The sequence below is a fragment of the Fistularia commersonii genome, chromosome 22, assembly GCF_037954325.1.
Source record: "Fistularia commersonii isolate RoL2024-O1a breed Wild chromosome 22, RoL_Fcom_v1.0, whole genome shotgun sequence".
NCBI classification, from domain to species: Eukaryota; Metazoa; Chordata; class Actinopteri; order Syngnathiformes; family Fistulariidae; genus Fistularia; species Fistularia commersonii.
Genome location: NC_141305.1, coordinates 13,536,465 through 13,558,801, shown reverse-complemented (window position 1 = coordinate 13,558,801; position 22,337 = coordinate 13,536,465). Strand labels below are relative to the sequence as shown.

The window sequence follows — 22,337 nt, the reverse complement described above, 5'->3', positions numbered from 1 at the left end:
TGATGGAAGAAAATGTTTGCTTTGGGTTGTTGTTTTTTTCACAATACATCATGTACAAATGTCCTGTACTAGCACTGATGAACCTCTATTGAACCTCTAACACTTTTATTCTGTGTTAAAGTCCTGTAACTCCATGTTGCTATGCTTTTCATCAACCAGAGGAGGAGAAGCCAGTGGTGACTGATGTCACAATCGGCGATGTTTCATGGGACAGCTTCCTCCTGTCCTGGTCTGCTGAGGAAGGGGCATTTGAGGCCTTTCTGATTGAGGTTACAGATGCAGAGACGAGCGCCGAGTGGCAAAATCACACGGTGCATGGCGATGCTCGCAGCCTTGCCATATCTGGACTCAGCCCCAGCACCTGGTACAGGGTCAATCTGTATGGCTGGTACAGGGGGGTCGTCTTAGGCCCCACAATTGCAGAAACCATCACAGGTACCGATGCCGTCAATGTTGGGACTTTGCTCTTTCCTTCTTTTCTCTCTTTCTCTGATACACCGAACATGTCTGCAGACTTCCCAAGCGACTGCTGTCGAATCATCCTTTCACAGAACGCTGCAGTTTTGGTGTAAAGCGATTCCCAAGGACCTTCTAGTGGTGTTTATTCTCTCTTCGGTAACCACTTGATTTGAAGCTGTTTCAATACCTTAAAATCTGAGCCAAACTCAAGATTTTTGTTAACTTGCCTATATTTGACCAAGTGTGCCAATCACTTTGCATTGCATCCTCTATCAGAGGATATCTTCACATCACTACCCATGGCACAAACCCCAAGGGTGATATTCAATGTTAGGTTAAAACTGTATACAGAAGCTACCTGTGGGTCATTTATCTTTTTAAATCAAAGCCAAATATGCATGATTGTAACCCACTTCTGACAAAGACAAAATCACTATCTCTCAACAGGAACAAAGTACCTTTTCTGCTTGTCAAAATCTTTTCATGACCAGATATTCAGTAGTCTACATTTATTTGTCATATTTAGACATAACTGATGGTTGGCTAAATCTTACATATCTGACACACACATGTTTTGGAGAACCCAATTATTTTTGTCTCTGTGTCAGTATCGGATACATGAGCCATGATTTCTGTTCTGAACTTTGGTCAATCTTACTCAAGGGTGGAGATCACCTCTTTATGTCACAATGAAATGCTAATTGTGTAATCTTGACAGTGATATGAGCCACTTTTCACATTTATGATTATGATTTTGATCAAACTTTAAGTTCAAATGTCGGACCAGAGCGTGAACAATCTTCTGCTGACATTGTTTTCTCTGGAGGTTCATTTCAGAATCTTACAATTTATGCCAATAATGTATACATGAAATAGTTGGATTCCACATCTATGCTGAAAGTTTTTGTTCTATTTATACAGTATATTTATTTTTTGTGTGTTACTGAAAGGATTAGTTTGACAAAATACAAAAACTTAGACACATCATGATTCTTTTCCTGTAACTATTGTCAAATCTTCTTGTGGTCACTGGGTTTTCTCTAGAAGATGTTTCTCCTCTCATTTGAGAAGCTTCTTCACCTCCAGTAGACGTTGAAGACGTTCTAATAAACAACTGCTGATATATAATTTTCTTTCCAGTATATAACTGCTGGAGTGATATATACCGGAAACCCCCCATGGTCTTTTGTAACTGAAGAGGCCTCTCAGATGGGAGGTAAAATGTCTTCAAGGAGAGAGGCTAAGTCCACGAGACACTTTTCTTGTAGTAATGTATAGGGTTTCAAACTAACCCTTTTTTTAAAACTCCTTTTTTCAACATTCATCTTGATAAGTTGTAAATATCCATATCAGCCTCTGTGGTGGAGAGTAGTTCTTCATGAGGATAGCATTCTCAATTCATATTCCCAAGGAACACCCAGTCAAGAGCAATCCATCAGGAATCTAACCCTAGCTTGATGCTTGGATGTGATATGGACCAAAGCTCATACTATAACTCTAAGAGATCTAAACAAAAAAACAACGCCCCCTCACCCACCCCCAAAAAGAAAGAAAAAAATAGTCACTATCAGCTCAGCTGTAGATCCCTGTTTAATTAACTTTAAACATGTCAGTCAGACAGTTTGTTCAATCCAGACTGAATAACACCTGGTCTGTAATGTCAGCAGGTGGAAACACATTACAAAGGGGCTGCAGGTGCAATGGCTTCCCACATCTAAATCTTCTTCTTTCCCTTTGGGTTTTTCCCTTCAGTGGGTTGGCTGCTGCTCTGGACTGTTTACCCTAAGTTATTGATATCCTTCCCCTTGATCTCCACTCCCCAGGTTCCTCTAATTTACAAACATATATTCTGTCTTGCTGTAAGTAACCTTCATTCCTCTCCTTTCTGGAGCATACCTCCACCTCTCAAGATTTTCCTCAACTTGTTCTCTGCTCTCACTGCAGATCAAAATGTCATCTGCAAACATCTGTCAACCTGTCCATCACCACTGTAAACAAGAAGGGGCTCAGGGTTGATCCCTGATGAAGTCCTCCCTCCACCTTGCTCTTTTCTGTCTCACAACAAGCATACATGTCCTGCACCAGTCTAACATACTTCTCTGTCACTTCAGACTTTCTCATACAATGCCAGAGTTTCTCTCTAAGCACCCTGTCCTGTGCATTTTCTAGGTCTACAAAAGTGTAATTCAGCATCCTCTGACCTTCTCTGTACTTCTCCATTAGCATACTCAAAGCAAATACTGCATCTGCAGTACTCTTTCTAGGCTCGCAAATGCTGACTTCTGCTTTCAGTCTTGGTTCCACTTCTTATTCCAATAACTTCATTGAATGGCTCATCAACTTTATACCTCTGTAGTTACAGTAATTCTGCACGTCCCCTTATTCTTAAAAATGGGGACCATCACTCTTAGTCTCCCTTCTTCAGACATCTTCTCACTCTCTCAGACCCTGTTGAACAATCCAGCCAGAAACTCTAAGGCTGCCTCTACTAGTAGCCTAATTTCCACAGGTACCCTGTAGGATATCAGCACCAATGGTGGTCTCTGTTAATCTGGGCCTCGACTGATCCAGTATGAGACTGGTAGGTTTGATTCGGATATTTGGTTTTGGCATAAGTTTTACGCCGGATGCATTTATGCATTTATCCGGTTTTGGAACCGGTTCATGGAGACACTGGCCTGTGCCCCCCTCAAGGCTGGCTCAGAGAGAGGCTGGCCTGTTACCCAGTGAGGCTGCATTCTTCCCACAACTAAGTTATCATCAGTGATTAACACATTGTGAAGTGCACCATGTGCCAAATAAGTGAGCAATAAGTGACTCCCTGTATTAGCACAATGGCAACAAGCAGCCACCTGAACAGTAATATTACCATCAATACCATATGAAAGATATTTGAGACCAAAACAGAAATACTCTAAAAATTTTATGGTGAACCCCTTATCTGTCTATTTTTTCTGCCATTGATGAGCAGTCTGCTTTTGCGTTTATTTATCATTTGACTAACTCATTCATTGTTTTATTTTGCTATTATACTAAAATACAATAAAATTATACAAATAAAATTAAAATTACGATAAAATTACACAAACGTTATCATGAAAGATCCAAAGAAAAATATCAGGACAACGGGGATCATTAATTATCTCTGCCTCTAATTGCATTTTCCAGAAAATCCACCTTATCTTCAAGGTGCCTTTGTTATGGATGACAAAAATGAAAAGACATAGGAGCATTGATTTGCCGCTGAAGTCTTTATCATAGCAAACTCTGAAGAAGACTGGCAGAATAGAAACTGCGATCGAGACTTAGATCATTTTCAAGATGTTTACATCGCAAGCCGACGACTGAAAAACACTTTTCTTAAGAATTGAGAAAAATGCTTCCAGTGGTCTTGTCTCAGGAGCATTTTAGTCACAAATTTAAACATGTGTTTTTTTTTGTTTTAAAGCTAAGATACTCAAAGACCCAGGAGTTCTAAGGCTGTTGAAAGAACTTGTACATGATTTTTCAGCATTTCAAAAATGCTGGCGCTGACCTTCAACTTTCTTAAAAAAAAGGGTAATGGCAATGTAAGAGTGAAAACATGAATACTAAAGTGAAATTAAGTGACTCCCCCCAAAGGTTCCTTGTGGGCTCGAACTAAGCTTTGAAAACCCCTGGATTTGATGTGTAAAAAAATCACCAGCTTTGTGATGGCTGACCATTTTTTAAATTATGTCAGCATCTATTCCAGCACTATCATTCAGCATTTCCTGATGAGGATCAGTCAAGTGAAAGCAAGATGGGAGGACTGACAGAGGAAAAAAAAAGCCCCAAGGCGCTTTTGTCGATTTGTGTGAGGCCTCTTGTCTGTATGCATCCCCAGTCCCAAAGGCCTGGATCGCTCCTCATTCTCATGCTGCCGTTGCCCCTGGGCTCTGGTGCTGGGGTGCCAGGGCCTTCTGGGGCCATGCAGAATATGGCATACACTCAACAAGCTCTATTGTCTGCATGCTAATGTCTACTGAAACCATCTTAACATTTTTCATTAGCATCACTTAATCCATACAACATTGTAGTTGTTGTGAATGCAAGCTGACTAATTTGATCATGTTATGCATGGTGGTCATCGAGGACCAAAGGAGGAAGATGTTGCAGGGAAAACAAAATCCTTGTCGAAGAAGGGAAACTTTTATACAACAAATGATTGACGTAACCACAAAAAGATGTGGACGGCATCCAGAGCGAGCCCGCCTCAGTTGTGATTCATATCACCACAAGCTGCCTCTCTAGAGTTATAAGGCGAGACTGGAACCGGCACCGGGCTTCTGCAGGCTCTCTTTTCAGCAGGTTAACTGGCGCCCCTGGAGCAAAACCTCCTCCAATAACAGGCTCCCCTTTGTGAGTGAGGGGATTGTGTTCCCTCAGGTCTGAGGGGGTGTGGAGGGATATGGAAAAGTGGTGGTGAGAGGGTGAAATCTGTAGCAAACTAGCGCATGTTAGCTGATGGATCTGGCCCTCCCTTGCCTCTGCTGACCAGTTGAAGCCGACTGGTGGTTAATGAAGAGTGACAGCTCCCTGGGATTTGTCTGCTCTGCTTCTCATTTCCACTTCTTCTTCCCACAACAAACACCTCATGTGCATTTTCCCTCACAATAAAAAGGGGTTTCAGGCTAGTTCAAGGACCCTTGAGACCCTCACATTTGGTGGTGTTTTAATGAGCAAGTGGAACTAGGCTTTATTGAATGCTATTCTAAGCCCACTTATATCTGCTTCTGTCCAGACTGCTTTAAAAGTCCGGTCCGTGTGTCCATCTGCACAAACCGACATTTCTCTGGCTAATTAGCTGCAATGGACTCATCCTCAAGCAGCTGTAGATTCCTGCTATCTCCCAACCTTTCTTCCCTCATCAGCTGCTGTTAATAAGTGCGTCATTATCTGCTTAAAGCATCATATGTACATGCTCTCAACTATTTTGTATTTGGATTCCACTATGATACACAGACACTTTCTGAGGGAAATAGTCTGCATTTATAGCTATAGAGAAAGCAGAACACTCAGTTATTCATCTGAAAACTTTAAGAGTCACAACAAGTTGTAGTTGATGTTGGTGCTAATAAGGCTGATGTTGGTGCTAATGAGACTGACATGAACCGTGTTTACTGAAATAATTCTAATACTGAGCAAGAGCTGTGTCTGTAAAATATCAGTAATGTAACTTTCATTTGTTTGTCATTTGTTCATTGAAGTCCATCCGCTCAAAGAACACGCTTTACTTCTGCAAGGACTATTACTGACGATGTCTTTCAACTTAACAAAATCAATGCAATTGTTATTCCACTATTTCGACTTTGACGACATCTTAGAAAAAAAATGAGATGGCTTAGCATACGATCAAAAAGAGGGTAACATATGAGCTTTGATTTTTCATATAAATGTGAATCAAATAAAAACAAATCTAGGTTTTGCACAGGTTAGTACAGGGTAAAAATGCAACAAAGTTCTTTGGTGAAGGATTTTTTTTTCTTTTACTTGACAAGCACTCATCAACCCGATCAAAAGCTCGCTCCAAAAACACCTGGCTGTGTTTTAAACAACACGAGTCAAGTAGCCACTACTCCAGCATGTCCAAACAGTTGCTTGTGAAAGTTTCTCAAAGTGAATTGCTTTCACATTACATAGTGTTCGTCTTTCTTGTCCTTTGGGTACGACTAGGTCAACAGAGCAATTGCCTTGGTCTGAATCAGCGCACAAGTTGCATCCTTAATACATTTCCATTACAGATTGCATTGACTTCACACAGACAAGACCTCAGGAAAGACAAAATATTCCTGAAACAGCCAGACAGCAAGCTAGGAAACAATGTGTTTTTTTTCCTCTTGGATAGCCAAAGCTATACAAAGGTGAAAAACAGGATTACCATCTCTTCATAATCATGGTCATCGTATGGGCCAAAGATCAGGTCAAAATATTTCTACATACTTCAAGACAACCTCTAAAGAAAAATATGTCACTTCACGTTACGTACAGAAAACATGTTACCTTAAGTCTGCTTATGCAGAAAAGGGACTTTACAAACCACGCAGCGTATATGGAAACTCTGTCAGTCCAAACCACGTCTTGCACTTTGGATGTCCTGGCGTTCATATCATGTCATAAATAAATGGTAACAGAGTTTGTTAGCAGCTGGACGGACAACATTTAATCAACAATGCCTTGGTCAAGTTGTCACGGACAACAAATAAATGAGCAAATTCTGGGTTCTCAAGGGAACTGCAGGTGTGGCGGGTAAAAAGAAATTCCATTCTACCACAAAAAATTAGGCTGGTGGGAAAAGACCTTGTAGAAATCACTAAGCCAGTTTACAACTGCAATGTATCCACTGTGTTATCTCAAAGCAACAGCACCCTCAGCAGCTCATATGGGATTTCATGTTAGTAACACATCTTTATCTGCAGGGTCCTTTCTATGATGTGTTCCGACACGGATAATAACAATCTGAGTAAAAACAATTGCTTTTAGTGGAGGGACTTCTACGAAGCCATTTGCCCCAAAGTCACTGAGTTACATTCGTTCAGCAGTTGAATGCCCTTGTGTTCATGACTTTAAAAACAGTGGTAATGGTATTTCACAATTTTACTTTCTTTACCGTCTCACTGACCTCAGTGTTGCAGGTGTTTCAAAATACCTCTGCCAGGTATTCCTTTTTGGCCAATACTTGTTCCTGCCTTTCATGTTTCTTAGCAAAACCGCTTTCAAATCAGGAAACTCCTTCCATGTAACAAGTGATGGCATGTACTCACTGACTGACGCTCTTTCCTTTTGCTACCTTGTTTAGCAAATGTCAAAGCACTCTTAAGTTCCACAGAGAAGAAAAAACTGACTTTCCCCTGTCACTCAGAGGCTGAACCAGAGGTGCAAGCGCTCCTTGTATCTGACACCACCCCGGAGAGCTTTAGATTGTCCTGGACAGCCGAAGAGGACTCCTTCGACACATTTGTGGTAATGGTCAGCCAGGCCGAGGCCCTGGACCAACCACGGGAGCTGGTGGTGGGTGGCGAGGAGCGAACCGTGGAAATGACAGACCTCATGGAGGACACAGAGTACAGAGTAGAAATCTTTGGACTCATTTTCGGAAAGCGCTCCAAGTCTGTAATGGAGCTGGTGACAACAGGTATTTAGTAAATGGATGGAAATAAGCTCATGGATTTGTCTCATCAACGTGGCCAATAACAGCATGATTTTTTTTTTGATTAATTTCTGTTGTCTTGTGTATCACTGTTCTTTCTGTGTACTAACCCAATAATACCGCCTCGTGGTTTTTGTCCGAGGCACTTAACACCTGGCAGAGAGAAAAAGAAGAGTTGTTTAAACATGAGGACCAGCTGTGGTCTTGATATGTGCCCTGTGTTGAAGTGTTTCGTTGTGTCTAGATAATCCTGAGTGGATCCAGCAGAACGTGTCTTTCATCGAGTCTACGGCAACATTTGAGAGCAAACATTGGGTTTAAATGGGGCCAGTGTCCTTGAGGCGCAAGGAGCTGGGCTTACCAATATTAGCTTTCTAATAAAAAACATGTTGAAACGAAGCTTTAGAAAATAAAGTTTAAAGGAGCATTTTGACTCCAAATTGACACAATTAGATGAATGGGTCCAGAAAACATTTTTAAAATCACTTTTTAGTTCACCTCCACTCAGGATCTGATACTTTCTGGGATATGGGCTCTGTCACCTGCAAATGTCGTTTTCTATTGCCTGCTCCATGTGTCGGTGCTCCTCTCCCTTAAAAAGAGGGGCGGAGGTGGGGCACTTGTCTGTGTCACATAGAAGTGGTGTATATGGCTATCCTCCCTGAGGGTTAGGCTTTACTCTTGGGTTGTGATGGGCATGTTTCACTTTTGTATTTCAATGAAATGGGGGCAAGTTAATCTCCTCGGGCCCGTCACGCGAGATACTGTGGCGAGCTGGGAAGTGAGTGCAAGCCCCCCCTTTGTCTGTCTACCTCTCTCTCTCACACACACACACACACACACACACACACACACACACACACACACACACACACACACACACACACACACACACACACACACACACTCTATCTCTTGTCCGCCATCCTTTAAAACAAGAGCCTTGCAGTCCTGGATCTGATAACCAAATACGTGTGTCCTTCCTTTCGTCACTTAATGATGTGAAGAGGTTTCCTCTTCATTCTCTGCATAGATAGATGCACTACTTTCCAGTCCTACCCGTCAAAGATGGAAACACACAAAATGACTAACCATTCTGTCTTTCTGTTTGTCTGTCATCCTCTTGTCTTTGCTGTTCCCCCAAAGACCTGGGCTCACCCAAAGGCATCCGCTTCTCTGATGTGACGGACTCTTCCGCCACTGTTCACTGGGTAGTTCCAAGAGCTCGGGTGGACAGTTACCGGGTAACCTACGTGCCTGCTCATGGAGGTCAGTGTCCTGATGTAGCAATCCCATCTAACAATTTCCTTCGGGATAAATAAAGTTATTCTTATTCTTATTCTTATTCTTATTCTTATTCTTAGTCTTAGTCTTAGTCTTAGTCTTAGTCTTAGTCTTAGTCTTAGTCTTAGTCTTAGTCTTAGTCTTAGTCTTAATCTTAGTCTTAGTCTTAGTCTTAGTCTTAGTCTTAGTCTTAGTCTTATTATTAACAATTGATAACAATGGAAAACTTGGTCAAATGCAATTCTGGTAGTCATAAAATCCAAGGTTGAATCTGTCTGTATGTATCAATTTTCCAATAAATGGAAAGAAAGTTTTAATCATGTTTATGATTTTTAAGTAATAACCAGAAGTTGATTTGTTTAAAATTAAGTAAAAGTACAAGATGACACGGTATACTCCACAAAATTAATTCTTCTCTTTTGCAAAACGTTTGGTTATGTGCCTAAGTCATGGCAAACTGATTCCCAATTAAAAAGGCATTCTGCTCCATTTAGTGAAATAACATTAAAGTTAATAACTAAAGCGTGATTTTATAAAATCAGTATCTCAACTGAACTGGCTTCTGTGATCAACCTTTGACCATCTGTCATCCACCACAGTGAAGATTGAACAGTCACTATGGTAACAAGAAGGAAAACAAATGGTCTAACCAGAGATGGAGAGAGAAATGCAATTTAAACAGAGGTTATTCAAGCAATAAGAATAAGTTATTAAGCTGTATAAATCCCAACAAATAATCAGGGAAAACAGTAATCGTAAGGATTGAAGGTGACAGACTATGACTCAGAAAAGATGGGAAGACTTTAGAAAATAAGATGACAACGCTCTAATGCTCTGAAATCTTTTTTCCAAAATGTTGGAGGGAAGAGTCCGAAAGTAACAACACCAGATAAAGTTCATCAAGCCACTACTTGGGCAGAACGGTAGAGTCAAACGTCACAGTTCTTGAACCTGGCATTTTCCTCAGATTGACTGATAAAAGCCATGTAGATATCTCATTAACAAATAAATCTGCACAAATAAATAAATCTGCACTAACGGTGTCCAGTATGTAATAGTTATCAAGATATTGACTTGAAACACAGATAATAATATAAACTGGTGATTTGTTGAATGATGATTCATTGGTCAATCAGAAAGTATTACTGAAGTCAAGTCTCAGACTTGTAATTGCATTCTATTGTCAAGTGTTGCTGCAAAAGAGAGTCTATTTTATTTTTGATGGTTTAATCTAAACAGGTCAAGTTCTGGGTCCACCTGGGTACACTTTTTTTAAAGAATAGTGTAAAATATTTAAAACTTATTATAAAATTAAAAATGTTCATGTTGAAATACTCAAACTTCATAATGGAACCTTCATAATGGAATGCCATAATTGGCATTCAAATTCAAAGTTGCTAAAGAAAAATCTGAGACTTCTGCTCCCGCAATGACCCAATGCTACCCCCTGCTGACTTAGAGTTGGTTACGTCAAGGTCCCAACTGAAGGATATCATCATCTGTATTTCCATGACAAACTGAGAAATTTTGTTTTTTGGTTTGTTTGTGTGTCATTGTATTATCACCTTAAAATGATTAAGTTAAGCCATTTTCAAGCTTGATCTACATTACAATGGAGAACATGGTTTTCAAGTGATTTTCTAAAGCAGAGGTTGCTCATGTATTTATTCATTTATTCCAATTTGAATGACTTTAGTCTAATCAATGGCAGTGGCATCTCCTGACAAAATTATTAGGGGGGGGCAATTGATGCAACGATGTTGCCCAAATCATTTATCTTGTTAAAATTACATAGCAATACAACTTGTAACCAATGGGTAGCGACGGCATATGCTACAAGACGTACACCTAAGAATGTTCACGAGTGAACCATAGTGGATTGACCATATATTCATCGAAGAATTGTGAGTATATCTCTGAATAGACTGTTTGACCATAGTCGAGCCCTCCCAAAAGCTACGGGGAATGCATTGAAAAGCCTGTTTTTAGAGACAAAAAAAATATTTCACATGAGTCAATGAAAGAACTTCAACTTGGCTGAAAATCAGTCCAAAAAGAGATGGTTCCACACCCAGATTGTACATTACATTCAGTCATGTACAATGGACAGAACTGCTATAATAGTAGAAAGTGATTTTAAACATTCCCTCCTTTGCTGAGCTTTGGTTGTGCATCACCCAGATCGCTTCCGTTAACAAACCTCCCCCGATCAATGGTATCACCAGAAATGTTGGGAAACAATGGAAGAGTATTTTCAGAGAAAAAAACAACATGAAATATGGTTAGACAGCTTGTAAAAAATGTTTTTTTTTTTTTTTCCTGACAGATCTATACAAAGTACGTATTTCTAAACTTCGTTTGATTTTTGAAAACTAACATGTAATCTCCCGAATCCCAACTGTGTGTCACAACTCGATAATCAAATATCTGAGTCCGTGTTCTTTCCTGGTCGTGTTTCACATTTTTTGGACTTGCAGGAAATGCCAAGACGGTGACGGTGGACGGCTCGGAGTCGAACACCGTTCTGCCCAACCTGATTCCCGGGGTCACATACCAGGTCACCGTTGTTGCTCTGAAGGGTCAGCGGGAGAGTGAGCCAGGGTCAGAAAGTGTCACGACAGGTAGGAGTCACTCCAGACAGCTTCAAAATTAAATTCATGTGAACTCAGGTAAGGTGAAAGTAACCCTTTGGATGTATCATACAATATTTGCTTGATGCCTCTGCAAAATAAGGAAGTTTTTTATTTAAATACATAGATACGAGAAAAGCTTGAGTATGTCATATGGAATAGCATTTTATGAGCATTTCATAACTTGATAATCTGGTACAGTATATCTGATGATAACTTGTATGTAATAATGGTAAATCATAGACTATTTTAGTTACATTTTCTAGCTCAATATAAGTGACATATTATCCATTCTAAGTGGATTTCTTGCAGAATTTCAAACTGTGACTAATTGGTGGGTCGTGTGTTATTGTCCGATTATTGTAAACAGTCCAGTTTTTTGAAGAATTGTCAACAATAATCTAGAAATAGGTTGTTCAAACAGTATGTCCATGTCTGGATGCCACACATTTCAGAACAAAAATGTCTGAATTTGATTGAGACAATCACTGTTTCACGATGCTGATTTCATACACATCAAAGATTTTTCTACCAAGTAACAGAAACTTCAATCAATCTTTTGTCAACTCAACGATAGTGTCAAGCTCTATTATATTTTGTTCAGACTAATTTTCGACTCGATAATATATCTCATCAACAAAATGTATTACAAGGCTTTCAGAACTTCTCGGACACAAAGTAGCAAGCAAAATAAATCATCAAGGCATCCTGAGCCTCATTATCCATTGACATTGGTTTCTTTCCTCTTCTTCCTCTTCCTGAAATTCCATTAAAATAACCAAAATTCTTTTCTTAGTCAAAGGGGTTTATATATAGATACGTGCTTCACTTACTTTAAAATGGAAATTTTAGAATCATAACAATTCCTTACACACTGTATGATTTTTATCCAGTATCATTCCATCATTCTTTAATCACTGTTTTGTTTAACAGTCAAAGTGTTGTTGAGCTAGACACTGCTCCTTAGCTGCCTTCTGCTCATGGTTCCAAAATGGCTTCAATGCAGTGTTCCAGTTGTGCTGTATGGGAAAATAAAAGGGCTTTCTTTCTTTCTTTTTTCTCTTCTTATATGTTTGTGTGTTTATTACAGCTCTGGATAAACCCCGTGGTCTGACTGCAGTCAACATCACAGATGTAGATGCTCTGCTGCTGTGGCAACCAGCCATCGCAACTGTGGATGGCTATGTCATCACCTACAGCGCCGACTCAGGTGGGAGTCACACTCTGTGAGAATTGTGTTGTGTTGTGTTGTGTTGTGTTGTGTTGTGTTGTGTTGTGTTGTGTTGTGTTGTGTTGTGTTGTGTTGTGTTGTGTTGTGTTGTGTTGTGTTGTGTTGTGTTGTGTTGTGTTGTGTTGTGTTGTGTTGTGTTGCGTTGTGTTGTGTTGTGAAGGAAATGGAAATGGGCTCTGCCCATATAACTGAAAAAGAAATAATCTATAAATGAAATGCATACCATCAACTATAACTTCTGAGTTTGTTTGTAAAACAAAAGGAATATATCAAAGATATATCAAAGATATAATCAAAGATTGAATATATACATATATATATGTATATCTATATATATCGCCATATATATTCAATCTTTGATTTCAAACATTCAACTTATTTTGAGTAACCTTGTGTTTTAAATATATGTTCATGTGTGTGTGTTTGTGTGTGTATATATAATACAAAAGCGTATACATTCTTTAGCAAAGGATTTTATCATTTCCAAGGACTACAGAAATTGCCATGATCACATTTTATTTAAAGTGGAAATGGTTTGATAATATTTGGAAAAGTATGATAAGTCTTACAATATATTTAGACAGTCATTAAAAAAATGATATTTCTCAGTATGTAATTTATATACAAAACATCTGTTATTTGGCTGATGCTTCAATGCCTTTAATTTAGCACATTGAGAACAAACCCAGATTGGGGGAAATATTTCTCTTCATAGAAATATTTTTTATGCATTGATAGGTAGTGTTACATCATAAATCTGAAATCTAAGTAAAATTTCTGAAAGGCTGAATGCTGTCGCATCACATCATGAAGCCTCTTTTGACAAAAGCTAATTTTAGCCTTTGGAGTGAAAGGTGGTCGCACATCTGAGATATCTGAACGCTACACCAGCTATTTGTTTGTGGATTGAGAGAAAGTGCATCCGTAAATCACCATCATCTGTAAAGATTTTGTAGACCTTGAATGAGGTTGCTCTGTCTCTCCAAGTCCCGGTCATAACATGTTGAAATCTATGTTTGAAAATAATTGAATTTTGGTGTGGAGAGAATTTCATACAAGCATATTCGTGAAAAGCATGCATCATCCAAATAGATTTGAAAACATGCTATTCGTACTTTATTTAAGTATGGTCTTCATCCATCGTTGCCTTTTTGGCCGCTGGCTCTTTGTGACCTGGAAATGCAGCCTCATGGTAGCAGAAGCCAGTCTTTTTGAGCCAGTCCCAAGGCCAGGTAAATGCAGACGGTTGCATCAGGAAGGTCATCAATTGTGCCAAAGTTAAATGTGAAACCCATGGCTCTCATACTGGATCAGTCATTAACCAAAACCTGCCATTAACCAAAACTATCATTCGTGCCAATAACCTGCAGGGTACCAGTGGAAATTGGGCTGTGTCACTCTGTGTTAAAGAAGGTGAGGCGGAAGATGTGTTTAGAAGCAAAGAGAAAAGAGGAAAACATAGAGTTTGAGAGCAGGAACTTTGAATATTGGAACTGTGACAGGAAAAGCTAAAGTTGGCTGGATACAGAGAATAGGGTTAGATGGAGGAGTTTGATTCGATGTGGCAATCCATTAAGTGCATAACCAAAAGAAGGACCCTGGCTTGATTACCAAACGAAGGCTATTCTGTGTGAAATTTGCATATCTTGCCCAAAGACAGCCGGGATGGGCTCCAGCATCCCCGTGATCCTGACCGCAGGAGAAGCGGTAAATCATTGATGGATGGACATTGGCTGCCATCTAGTGTTTAGATGAAACCAAACAGCTTGAAACATCACCAAGTCTGTTCAACATTGTACCAACAGCAAATGATTTTGGATACAGGAGGCTATTTGCACTCAAAGGCACTGAATGCATCTTTTCAGAGCAACAGTATTACCTCATATAGACACAAAGACTAGCACCCTGCAGTACTCAAAAGATTCACATGCATCATTAATTTGTCCCCCCCCCGCACACACACATAAATGTATTTTTATATCATATACAGTTTTCAATTCGTGCCAACACCATATGTATGGACTTCCCAGTGCTTTTACATAACTAATCACAAAAGGTGAAATCATACGTGTGAATACAAAAAAAAAAAACATGCTAAAATGCTAACTATCAAACAAACAAGCATTGAAAATAAACAATAAGTGGCCTGAGTTGTTGAGAATCTGTATCTTGTGTTTACACAGCAACATTTTTGGATTTATTTATTTCTATTACCTCAGGAAAATTTCTTGCACAAAAATGATCAAAAAATTGGATGCATTTTAATGTAACTTGTTGGAAAACATAAAAAAATAAAGTACTTTTGTAAAAGTGTTTGCTGTTTGCACTGTGTATTCTTGCAGTGGCTCCGGTGATGGAGCGAGTGTCTGGAAATGTGGTGGAGTTTCAGATGAACTCACTGACACCGGCGACTCATTACACTGTGAAGGTTTACGCTGTGAGGGATCTCGCCAAGAGCACAGCCACAACCACCGAGTTCACCACTGGTAAACTCCTTGAGTCCTCAGAATCAAACTCTTACAAGAAACTACTTCACAAATTTGTGCTTGACTGGGCTCGGGGCTGTTCAAATGTCCTGATGCTGACAGATGTTCTGTGTTCAGATGTGGATGCCCCTCAGGACCTGGCAGCCAGCAACATCCAGACAGAGACAGGCATGCTGACGTGGAGGCCGCCTCGCGCTGCCATCACTGGTTACATCCTCAGCTTTGAATCAGCTGATGGTGTCATCCGGGTGAGTAAGGACATGAGATACCTTATGTTTAATGCAACAAAAGTGCTCAAACACATGTTGAATACATAACGTGTATTAAACATGTGTACAGGAGGTGGTTCTCAGTCCCAATGCAGTGTCCTATAACATGGCTCAGCTCAGTGCCTCTATGGAGTACTCTGTCAAGCTGCAGGCCATCGCTGGGCCCAAGAGAAGCAAAGTCATCACCACTTTCTTTACCACAAGTAAGTAGATTATTCCTCTCCTGTAACTTACATTCACGAGCTACAGCAGAGAAAAACTGCTGATTTCATGTTTGTATTATCAATACCCTTGTTTCAGAGGCAGCGCAGATGCACCACATCACATCAACTTTATTGTATTTTTTTCTACTAACCTCCCTAATAAAGGCAGGACTGATTAAGATGTATAAAAAAATGAATTCATTAATTTGAAAAAAAAGAAGAAAAAAAAACAATATAAATGATGTTTCTCAACTTAGTGAGGGCATTTCAAAAGGCATGTTCTATAATGACTTTCTCATCAAACAATTTAAATACATGAAGAAAATATGCCTTTTATTTGTCGCCATAAAGCAACTGTTAGACAATATTGCCCCTCATTTGTCATTGATGTCGTGTCACCATGACTCCTCATATCTTTTATATTAAGAAAAATTCTGAATCCAAATACACATACTGGATTTGTACAAACACACACATAATTTATCTATTATTACATCTTAGTTTCACAAAAACTGTCTCAAGTTATAAGCTGAACATGTGAAAACAAATGTTTTAAATGTAGTGATTTGATATATCATATGAAATAGATGTGTCACTTTTTTTTTTTAACTGACAAACAAATATTTATCAAAATCAGCTCTTTTGACTAAGGATGTTATTTATCAAAATCAGCTCTTTTGACTAAGGATGTTTATATATAGCTCTGATTTAGTTACACATTGTCCTGACTTGAAGGTAAACAAAGACTTAACAAAGTACTTAAAACACAGTACAGGATACAAAGTGCATTGTGCAATATTGTTAGGTCATTGAGCAACTGCTCAGAGAAAATGGAAGATATGGGGATAAAAAGATCTGTATTTATTTACCCAGTATGCATATTATTTACAGGGGCATCTATTTAAGTTGTTGTAGATGATTCATGTGTTTAATAGAGTGATGGCTTGTGGGAAAAAGCTGTTTCTATGTCTGGAAGTGCTGGTGTACAGTCATCTGTGGGTCTTTCCAGAGGGAAGAAAAGGCGGATAAGATTGGTAAGGGTGTGATAGGTCTACCGTAATGTTTATTGCCTCGTTCCTGACTCCAGGAGACTCCAGATCCTGAATAGAGGGCAAACCGCAAAATTGTATGCAGTCCATTTTTATGGTCTAGTCTCTCTGTTTTCCAACATCTAACCTGTCCCTGAAAAGCACCAGCGCTGAAGCAAATATAGCATTGGGTTGGTTTGCATTTTACTACTTTTATCTGTCAGATTTTAAATAAGCTTGATCTGGAGTATTACTGGCTGCACTGACATTTAAAATTCAAAATTATATGACAATCTATCAAGACTATAAATTATCACAGCTTGAGTACATGAACTGTACTTGTGAACCATCACTTGTACCCGAGCTGCCTCATTGCTTATCCTTCGGTTTCCTGAGAGGCCTAGAATAGCACATTGGTACAAACTGGAGGGAAAGTCTCAACATTCAAATGGATTCTGGTTTATATTGGATGGCAAGGAACGGAGAGAAAAAAAGAGCAATTCATTTTGGCTTTTACAAACATGGTTTATTTTTTGTTCCGCATTTACCCAGCTCATTAAAAACAGTAAAACATTCCGCCCACTGTTACAGTATACTCCTGCTCCCGTATATAAATCATTTGTGTGTGTGTGTGTGTGTGTGTGTGTGTGTGTGTGTGTGTGTGTGTGTGTGTGTGTGTAGCTGGTGTATTGTACAAGTACCCTAAAGACTGCTCCCAGGCCTTGCTGAATGGTGACACCACATCAGACGTGTACACCATCTACCTGGGCGGTGATGAGAGCCAGCCGCTGCAGGTGTACTGTGACATGACGACTGATGGAGGTGGATGGATTGTAAGCCAACATTAACAGAAAATGTTTATAATATGTATTATATCGAGATACAGTCTATTGATCCATTAATCTTGTGGAGGGTTGATTTAATCACATTAAATATTTTCATTCCAGGTATTCCTCCGGCGCCAGAGTGGTAAACTGGAGTTTTTCCGCAACTGGAAGAATTATACAGCCGGGTTCGGTGACATGAATGATGAGTTCTGGCTCGGTAAGTTTCCTCAATTATTTATATGTTATAAAATCTCAATTGAGTGTGTAAATACATGTACTGGTATTTGGTTTGACATTCGTACCATAGATGCAGAATTGTCACGGTACCGTTCATAGTTTTTGGATTTTGTTTGTTTTAGGGTTTTTCAAATGTCGCTACTTAGATGGACTGCCGTGTCTACAGTTTAAACCCAATAATCAATTATTTTTGATTTACTTTGATTTGTTTTTCCCCCAACCAATTATATCTTGAGAGGAAAATGACAATGAAAACATATCTCAAAATAACCATTTATCCCCTCCAAAGAGATGAATGAACAATGCAAGTCAAAATTGAATATTACTGCATTACTGCATTATTTTAAATATCAAAGCCCAGTAATCAAATGGATTTCAATATTGTCATCTGCATTGTCCCATAACTATCCTCTAAGACATGCAGGTAATGTAAAACTCTAAATACTTTCTTCCTCTAAGGTCTCTCCAACCTGCACAAGATCACTGCCGGTGCTCAGTACGAGCTGCGCGTTGATCTGAGGGATCAAGGAGAAGCAGCCTATGCTCAGTATGACAAGTTCTCCGTCTCCGAGCCACGTACACGCTATAAAGTTCACGTGGGAGGATACAGTGGTACAGCAGGTGAGTATCAACTCCAAATATGAACAGGGTGCGTTGAAAAATGGTGTAATTGCAGTTTTTTGAACATGAAGTTTACCTTATATAGTTTGTTTTGCTTTTTCTTGGCTCTACACCCACATGAGCAGTTTGCAGTGGTTCCTTAGAGGAGTGAAAAGGCACATGTTTAATCCTCCAGTCAATTTCCAGGGCAGATTATTTTTGAATCCCCGACATGCACTGTATTCTGCTCCTAAGCCTCCACCTGTTTTGCTTTATTTAAGGTGACTCAATGACATACCACCACGGCCGGCCATTCTCAACCTACGACCATGACAACGACATTGCTGTCACCAACTGCGCTTTGTCCTACAAGGGAGCCTTCTGGTATAAAAATTGCCACCGTGTAAACTTGATGGGCCGATATGGAGACAACAGTCACAGCAAGGTATTGTATTGTGGGGACATCCAGTCACTACCAACATTTCAGTGGTTCTTAGTGGGGCTCCAGTAAGTTTTTAAAGAAGTTCGAGGGGGTTCCATGAGTTGAATGGGTCCTATCCTGGCTCCGTTTATACATATTATGGTATTTACAATAGCAACAAATTACACACTGTTGTGAAAGCAATTGGTTTAACCTACAAGTAATCCAAGTATGATGAAATACAACAACCAAACTGAAATGGAATGAGAGACAATGCACTAGGAATAAAAATACATATACAGTCACGAAAACAGCTATTAAAGTAAATACAATCGCAACATATACAATAAGTATAGTGTAGTAATAAATGAATGGATGTGGTTTGACAAATATTTTCTTCGCCATGTGTTCACAGAATATCTACTGATAAAAAAAAAATCCAACAGGGCTCAGTCAACTGCAATATATTTAAGTATGATATAACTTGTAAAATATATAATAGACTTTGTGTGAGTCATTTCTGTTGGTCAACTGATGCTGTCAGTGAATCTCATCTAGCTGCTTATGCTGGATCAATGAATTAAATACACAGCGTATCTTTGAGGCACAATTGTTTGCACCTCCACTTCACATTAAGAAGGTCCCTGGTTGAATTCCAGCCTTTCTGTGTTGGGTTTGCATGTTCTCCACGTGTCTGCATGGTTTTCCTCTGGGCTTCTTGGAATACAAAACCATGCAGCAGAGCAATTGGAGACCCCAAATCACCCAGATGTATGAAAGAGGGGTTCAATATTTTTTATCCCTATATGATTGACCGGTGAGCTGTGCGAGCTATGCCCCCGCACCCCTTTGGCCCTGATTGCAGGATAAGTGATATAGATGTATAGATGGAGTATCTCTGAGGTTTTTGCAGTGTTGTTTTAAGAATCATTACAGAAATAATCAAAGCCATTCCAATAATGTGAACTGTCTGGCTCCGCAATAAAAAAATAAGCTTTTGTTCAATGTTAGACTTCTCGCATCTTACTAAAGCAATACTCCCTGGCCTAAAAAAATACATCTAAAAATTAGTATGACCATTAAAAGAAAAAGAGGAGTTCACATTCACTCCCACGGTTATTTTATCTTATTTGTGACTTCATGTGTATAATTTCCTCAACATTTCAATAGTTAGAGGTTGTCAAAGTGTTGTTGAGCAAGACACTGAACGCTTAACTGCTCCCCTGGCCGGCAGCCTACTGCTCATGGCTCATCCATGATGGGTTAATTGCAGAGAACGATTAATAAAGGATAAATGAATAAATCCTATTACTATAACACGGAATGAATGATAAATGTTAGACCAATGAAATTAGCATGACCTATCATAATATCCCAAGAATTTGCAATTCTCAATGGAAATGGCTGCCCATATGAATGTCTACACCTGTGCTTTGCTTGATTCGATACATGTTGTGAATGCAAGTATTAGAGAATGAATGTTGTCATTGTGAAAGGTTTGACATTTTAGAGTAATATTTTCTTACAAAGTCCAGCAGAATGTATATCAATGACTAAAAACAAGGACAGAGTATAAGGAATTCCTTGCAACACTTGTCCAGCTAACTTGATTCCTCTCTGACTAAGTGACTTATCTCCCCCAATAGGGCGTGAACTGGTTCCACTGGAAAGGCCACGAACACTCCATTGAGTTTGCAGAGATGAAGATCCGGCCGTCCAACTTCAGAAACCTGGAAGGAAGGAGGAAACGTTCTTAAATGCCTCACCATGCAACCAACAATTCTGTCTGGACTCCCCATGACCATCAACACCACACACCTTCCAGCCCCATGACCCCTACCCAGCACCAACCAAAGCCACTGCCATGACCCTGACCCACACAAACACCCTACTCTTCCTCCTCTCCTGCATTCACACTCCACCTCCATTCATCACAGACTTTGTCCTAGTGCGGAAAATCGACATGCATGTTTCCAACTGTCGCTGGCATTCTACCCAAGCACCAAAGAGAGCAACTCAGGCCACACATCTCTCGTGTCGCAGCAGCCCTGCAGAGGTGTGTGTGCAGCTTGGGCTTTTACAGTATGTACAATAACCACAGTTTGCCACTTCACACCGGGGCCACGCTTAGGTAAGGGTTTTTCACAGAATGGACTGGCTGTTTATATATAATGAGGTCTTGTTTAGGGCCTGATCATATCCCGACCCCCTGTACAGTTACATACACCTCCAGTGTCCGATTGAAGCATTTGCAGAGGGAATTACTGCAAAAATTGTCAGATTTGACCCTCTAACCTGCCGTTTGTCCATGTATGTGTGACCTAACTTGTCTCTGGTCTGGGTTTCCTCGCATCCTTCAACCCGCACCTACATCTAGTCTAATGTTATGCAGATAGAATTGAAAAGAGAGGAAAATATATCTTACTACCCCGCCACATCCCGCATCCATTTGGATGGTAATGTTTCCCACTCATGGTGTGAGCCACTAAAGGCGACATGCTAAAGCCACAGTATTGCATTTTGTTTTGTTTCTGTTTTTTTGTATTTGTTTTTTTAAAGAAAAACAGAGCACAGAGTAAAGAGACGCTGACGTGGTTGTATTTGTTTAGTTTGTTCAATGAATCTGAGGCAGGACCTATTATTCAGTATCTAATGCGGTGATTACATTTTTTTTCTTTTTCTTTATTTCTTTTGGGCAAAATGTGAATATAGTACATATATGTGGAACGTTATGTGTTTGATTCTCAGAACAAAAAAAAAAAACAACAAAAAAGGGGGGGAATTCAACTTCTGTCAAAGTAGCAGAGCCTCTATGATTAATGGAAATAGTGTTTGGAAGGACCAAACTAGAAAACTTGTTGCTGCCCCCCCTGCCCCCCGCCAACCCAGCCTCCCCAGCACCCCAACCAGCCCCGAGACCCACGCTGTCCCTGCCCCCACCCCCACCTGCCCCTACTAAACCACTGACACTCTTAAGGAATGCCTGTGTAAATTAAGTTTTGATTGTTTTGTTTGTTTATAACTGGGTGAACAACAGGTGTTTCTCTGTAAACTGTAATACAATAAAACAGTTTGTTTAAAAGGACTATGCTTTCATTTTTGACTTAGATCTTTTCCTAACTCTCCTGACTTACGTGATTTCCACTCACACACCTTTGCATCTTGGAAAATCTAAAAAAAAAATGTTGATGAATATGGTTGAATATGAATAGAAAATGAGGAAGAAAAGCTAATTTATTTGACATTTTTTAAATTTCCAATCTATGTTTCTAGAGATAGATAACTCTTTGAAAGAGCATAGGTTTTCTCCTTTTTACTTTTTAAGGAAACCTGCTTTGAAGTTCATCTTAGGGGTTTTCCTTAGTGTTCTTTTCATGAATGCTAAAATACCAGATTAAAAAAAAGTTCTAGTCTCTGTTGAGAAAATCTGCTTTGAAAATTTAATGAAAACTCTAAGAAAGAGATAAACTCTATGCACAAAGGATTCACATGTT

The 22,337-nt window shown here is 39.5% G+C and overlaps 1 protein-coding gene across 2 annotated transcripts in view; it reads left to right on the top strand.

Annotated features, from left to right (window-relative positions):
* tncb (tenascin Cb) overlaps window positions 1-21,919 on the top strand; it is a 57,947-nt gene extending 36,028 nt beyond the window's left edge. Inside the window, exons 11-23 of one of the 2 annotated variants that reach the window (XM_086169803.1) lie at window positions 160-435; window positions 7,340-7,612; window positions 8,774-8,896; window positions 11,389-11,532; window positions 12,632-12,751; window positions 15,115-15,258; window positions 15,376-15,506; window positions 15,598-15,730; window positions 17,440-17,591; window positions 17,706-17,802; window positions 18,282-18,443; window positions 18,704-18,867; window positions 20,490-21,919. In XM_086169803.1, the coding sequence (XP_086025929.1) occupies window positions 160-435; window positions 7,340-7,612; window positions 8,774-8,896; window positions 11,389-11,532; window positions 12,632-12,751; window positions 15,115-15,258; window positions 15,376-15,506; window positions 15,598-15,730; window positions 17,440-17,591; window positions 17,706-17,802; window positions 18,282-18,443; window positions 18,704-18,867; window positions 20,490-20,600 (2,030 nt within the window). In that variant the 3' untranslated portion in view covers window positions 20,601-21,919. The remainder of the gene's footprint in view (window positions 1-159; window positions 436-7,339; window positions 7,613-8,773; window positions 8,897-11,388; window positions 11,533-12,631; window positions 12,752-15,114; window positions 15,259-15,375; window positions 15,507-15,597; window positions 15,731-17,439; window positions 17,592-17,705; window positions 17,803-18,281; window positions 18,444-18,703; window positions 18,868-20,489) is intronic. The other variant, XM_086169802.1, reaches the window with a different exon arrangement.
* Window positions 21,920-22,337: the final 418 nt, after the last annotated feature.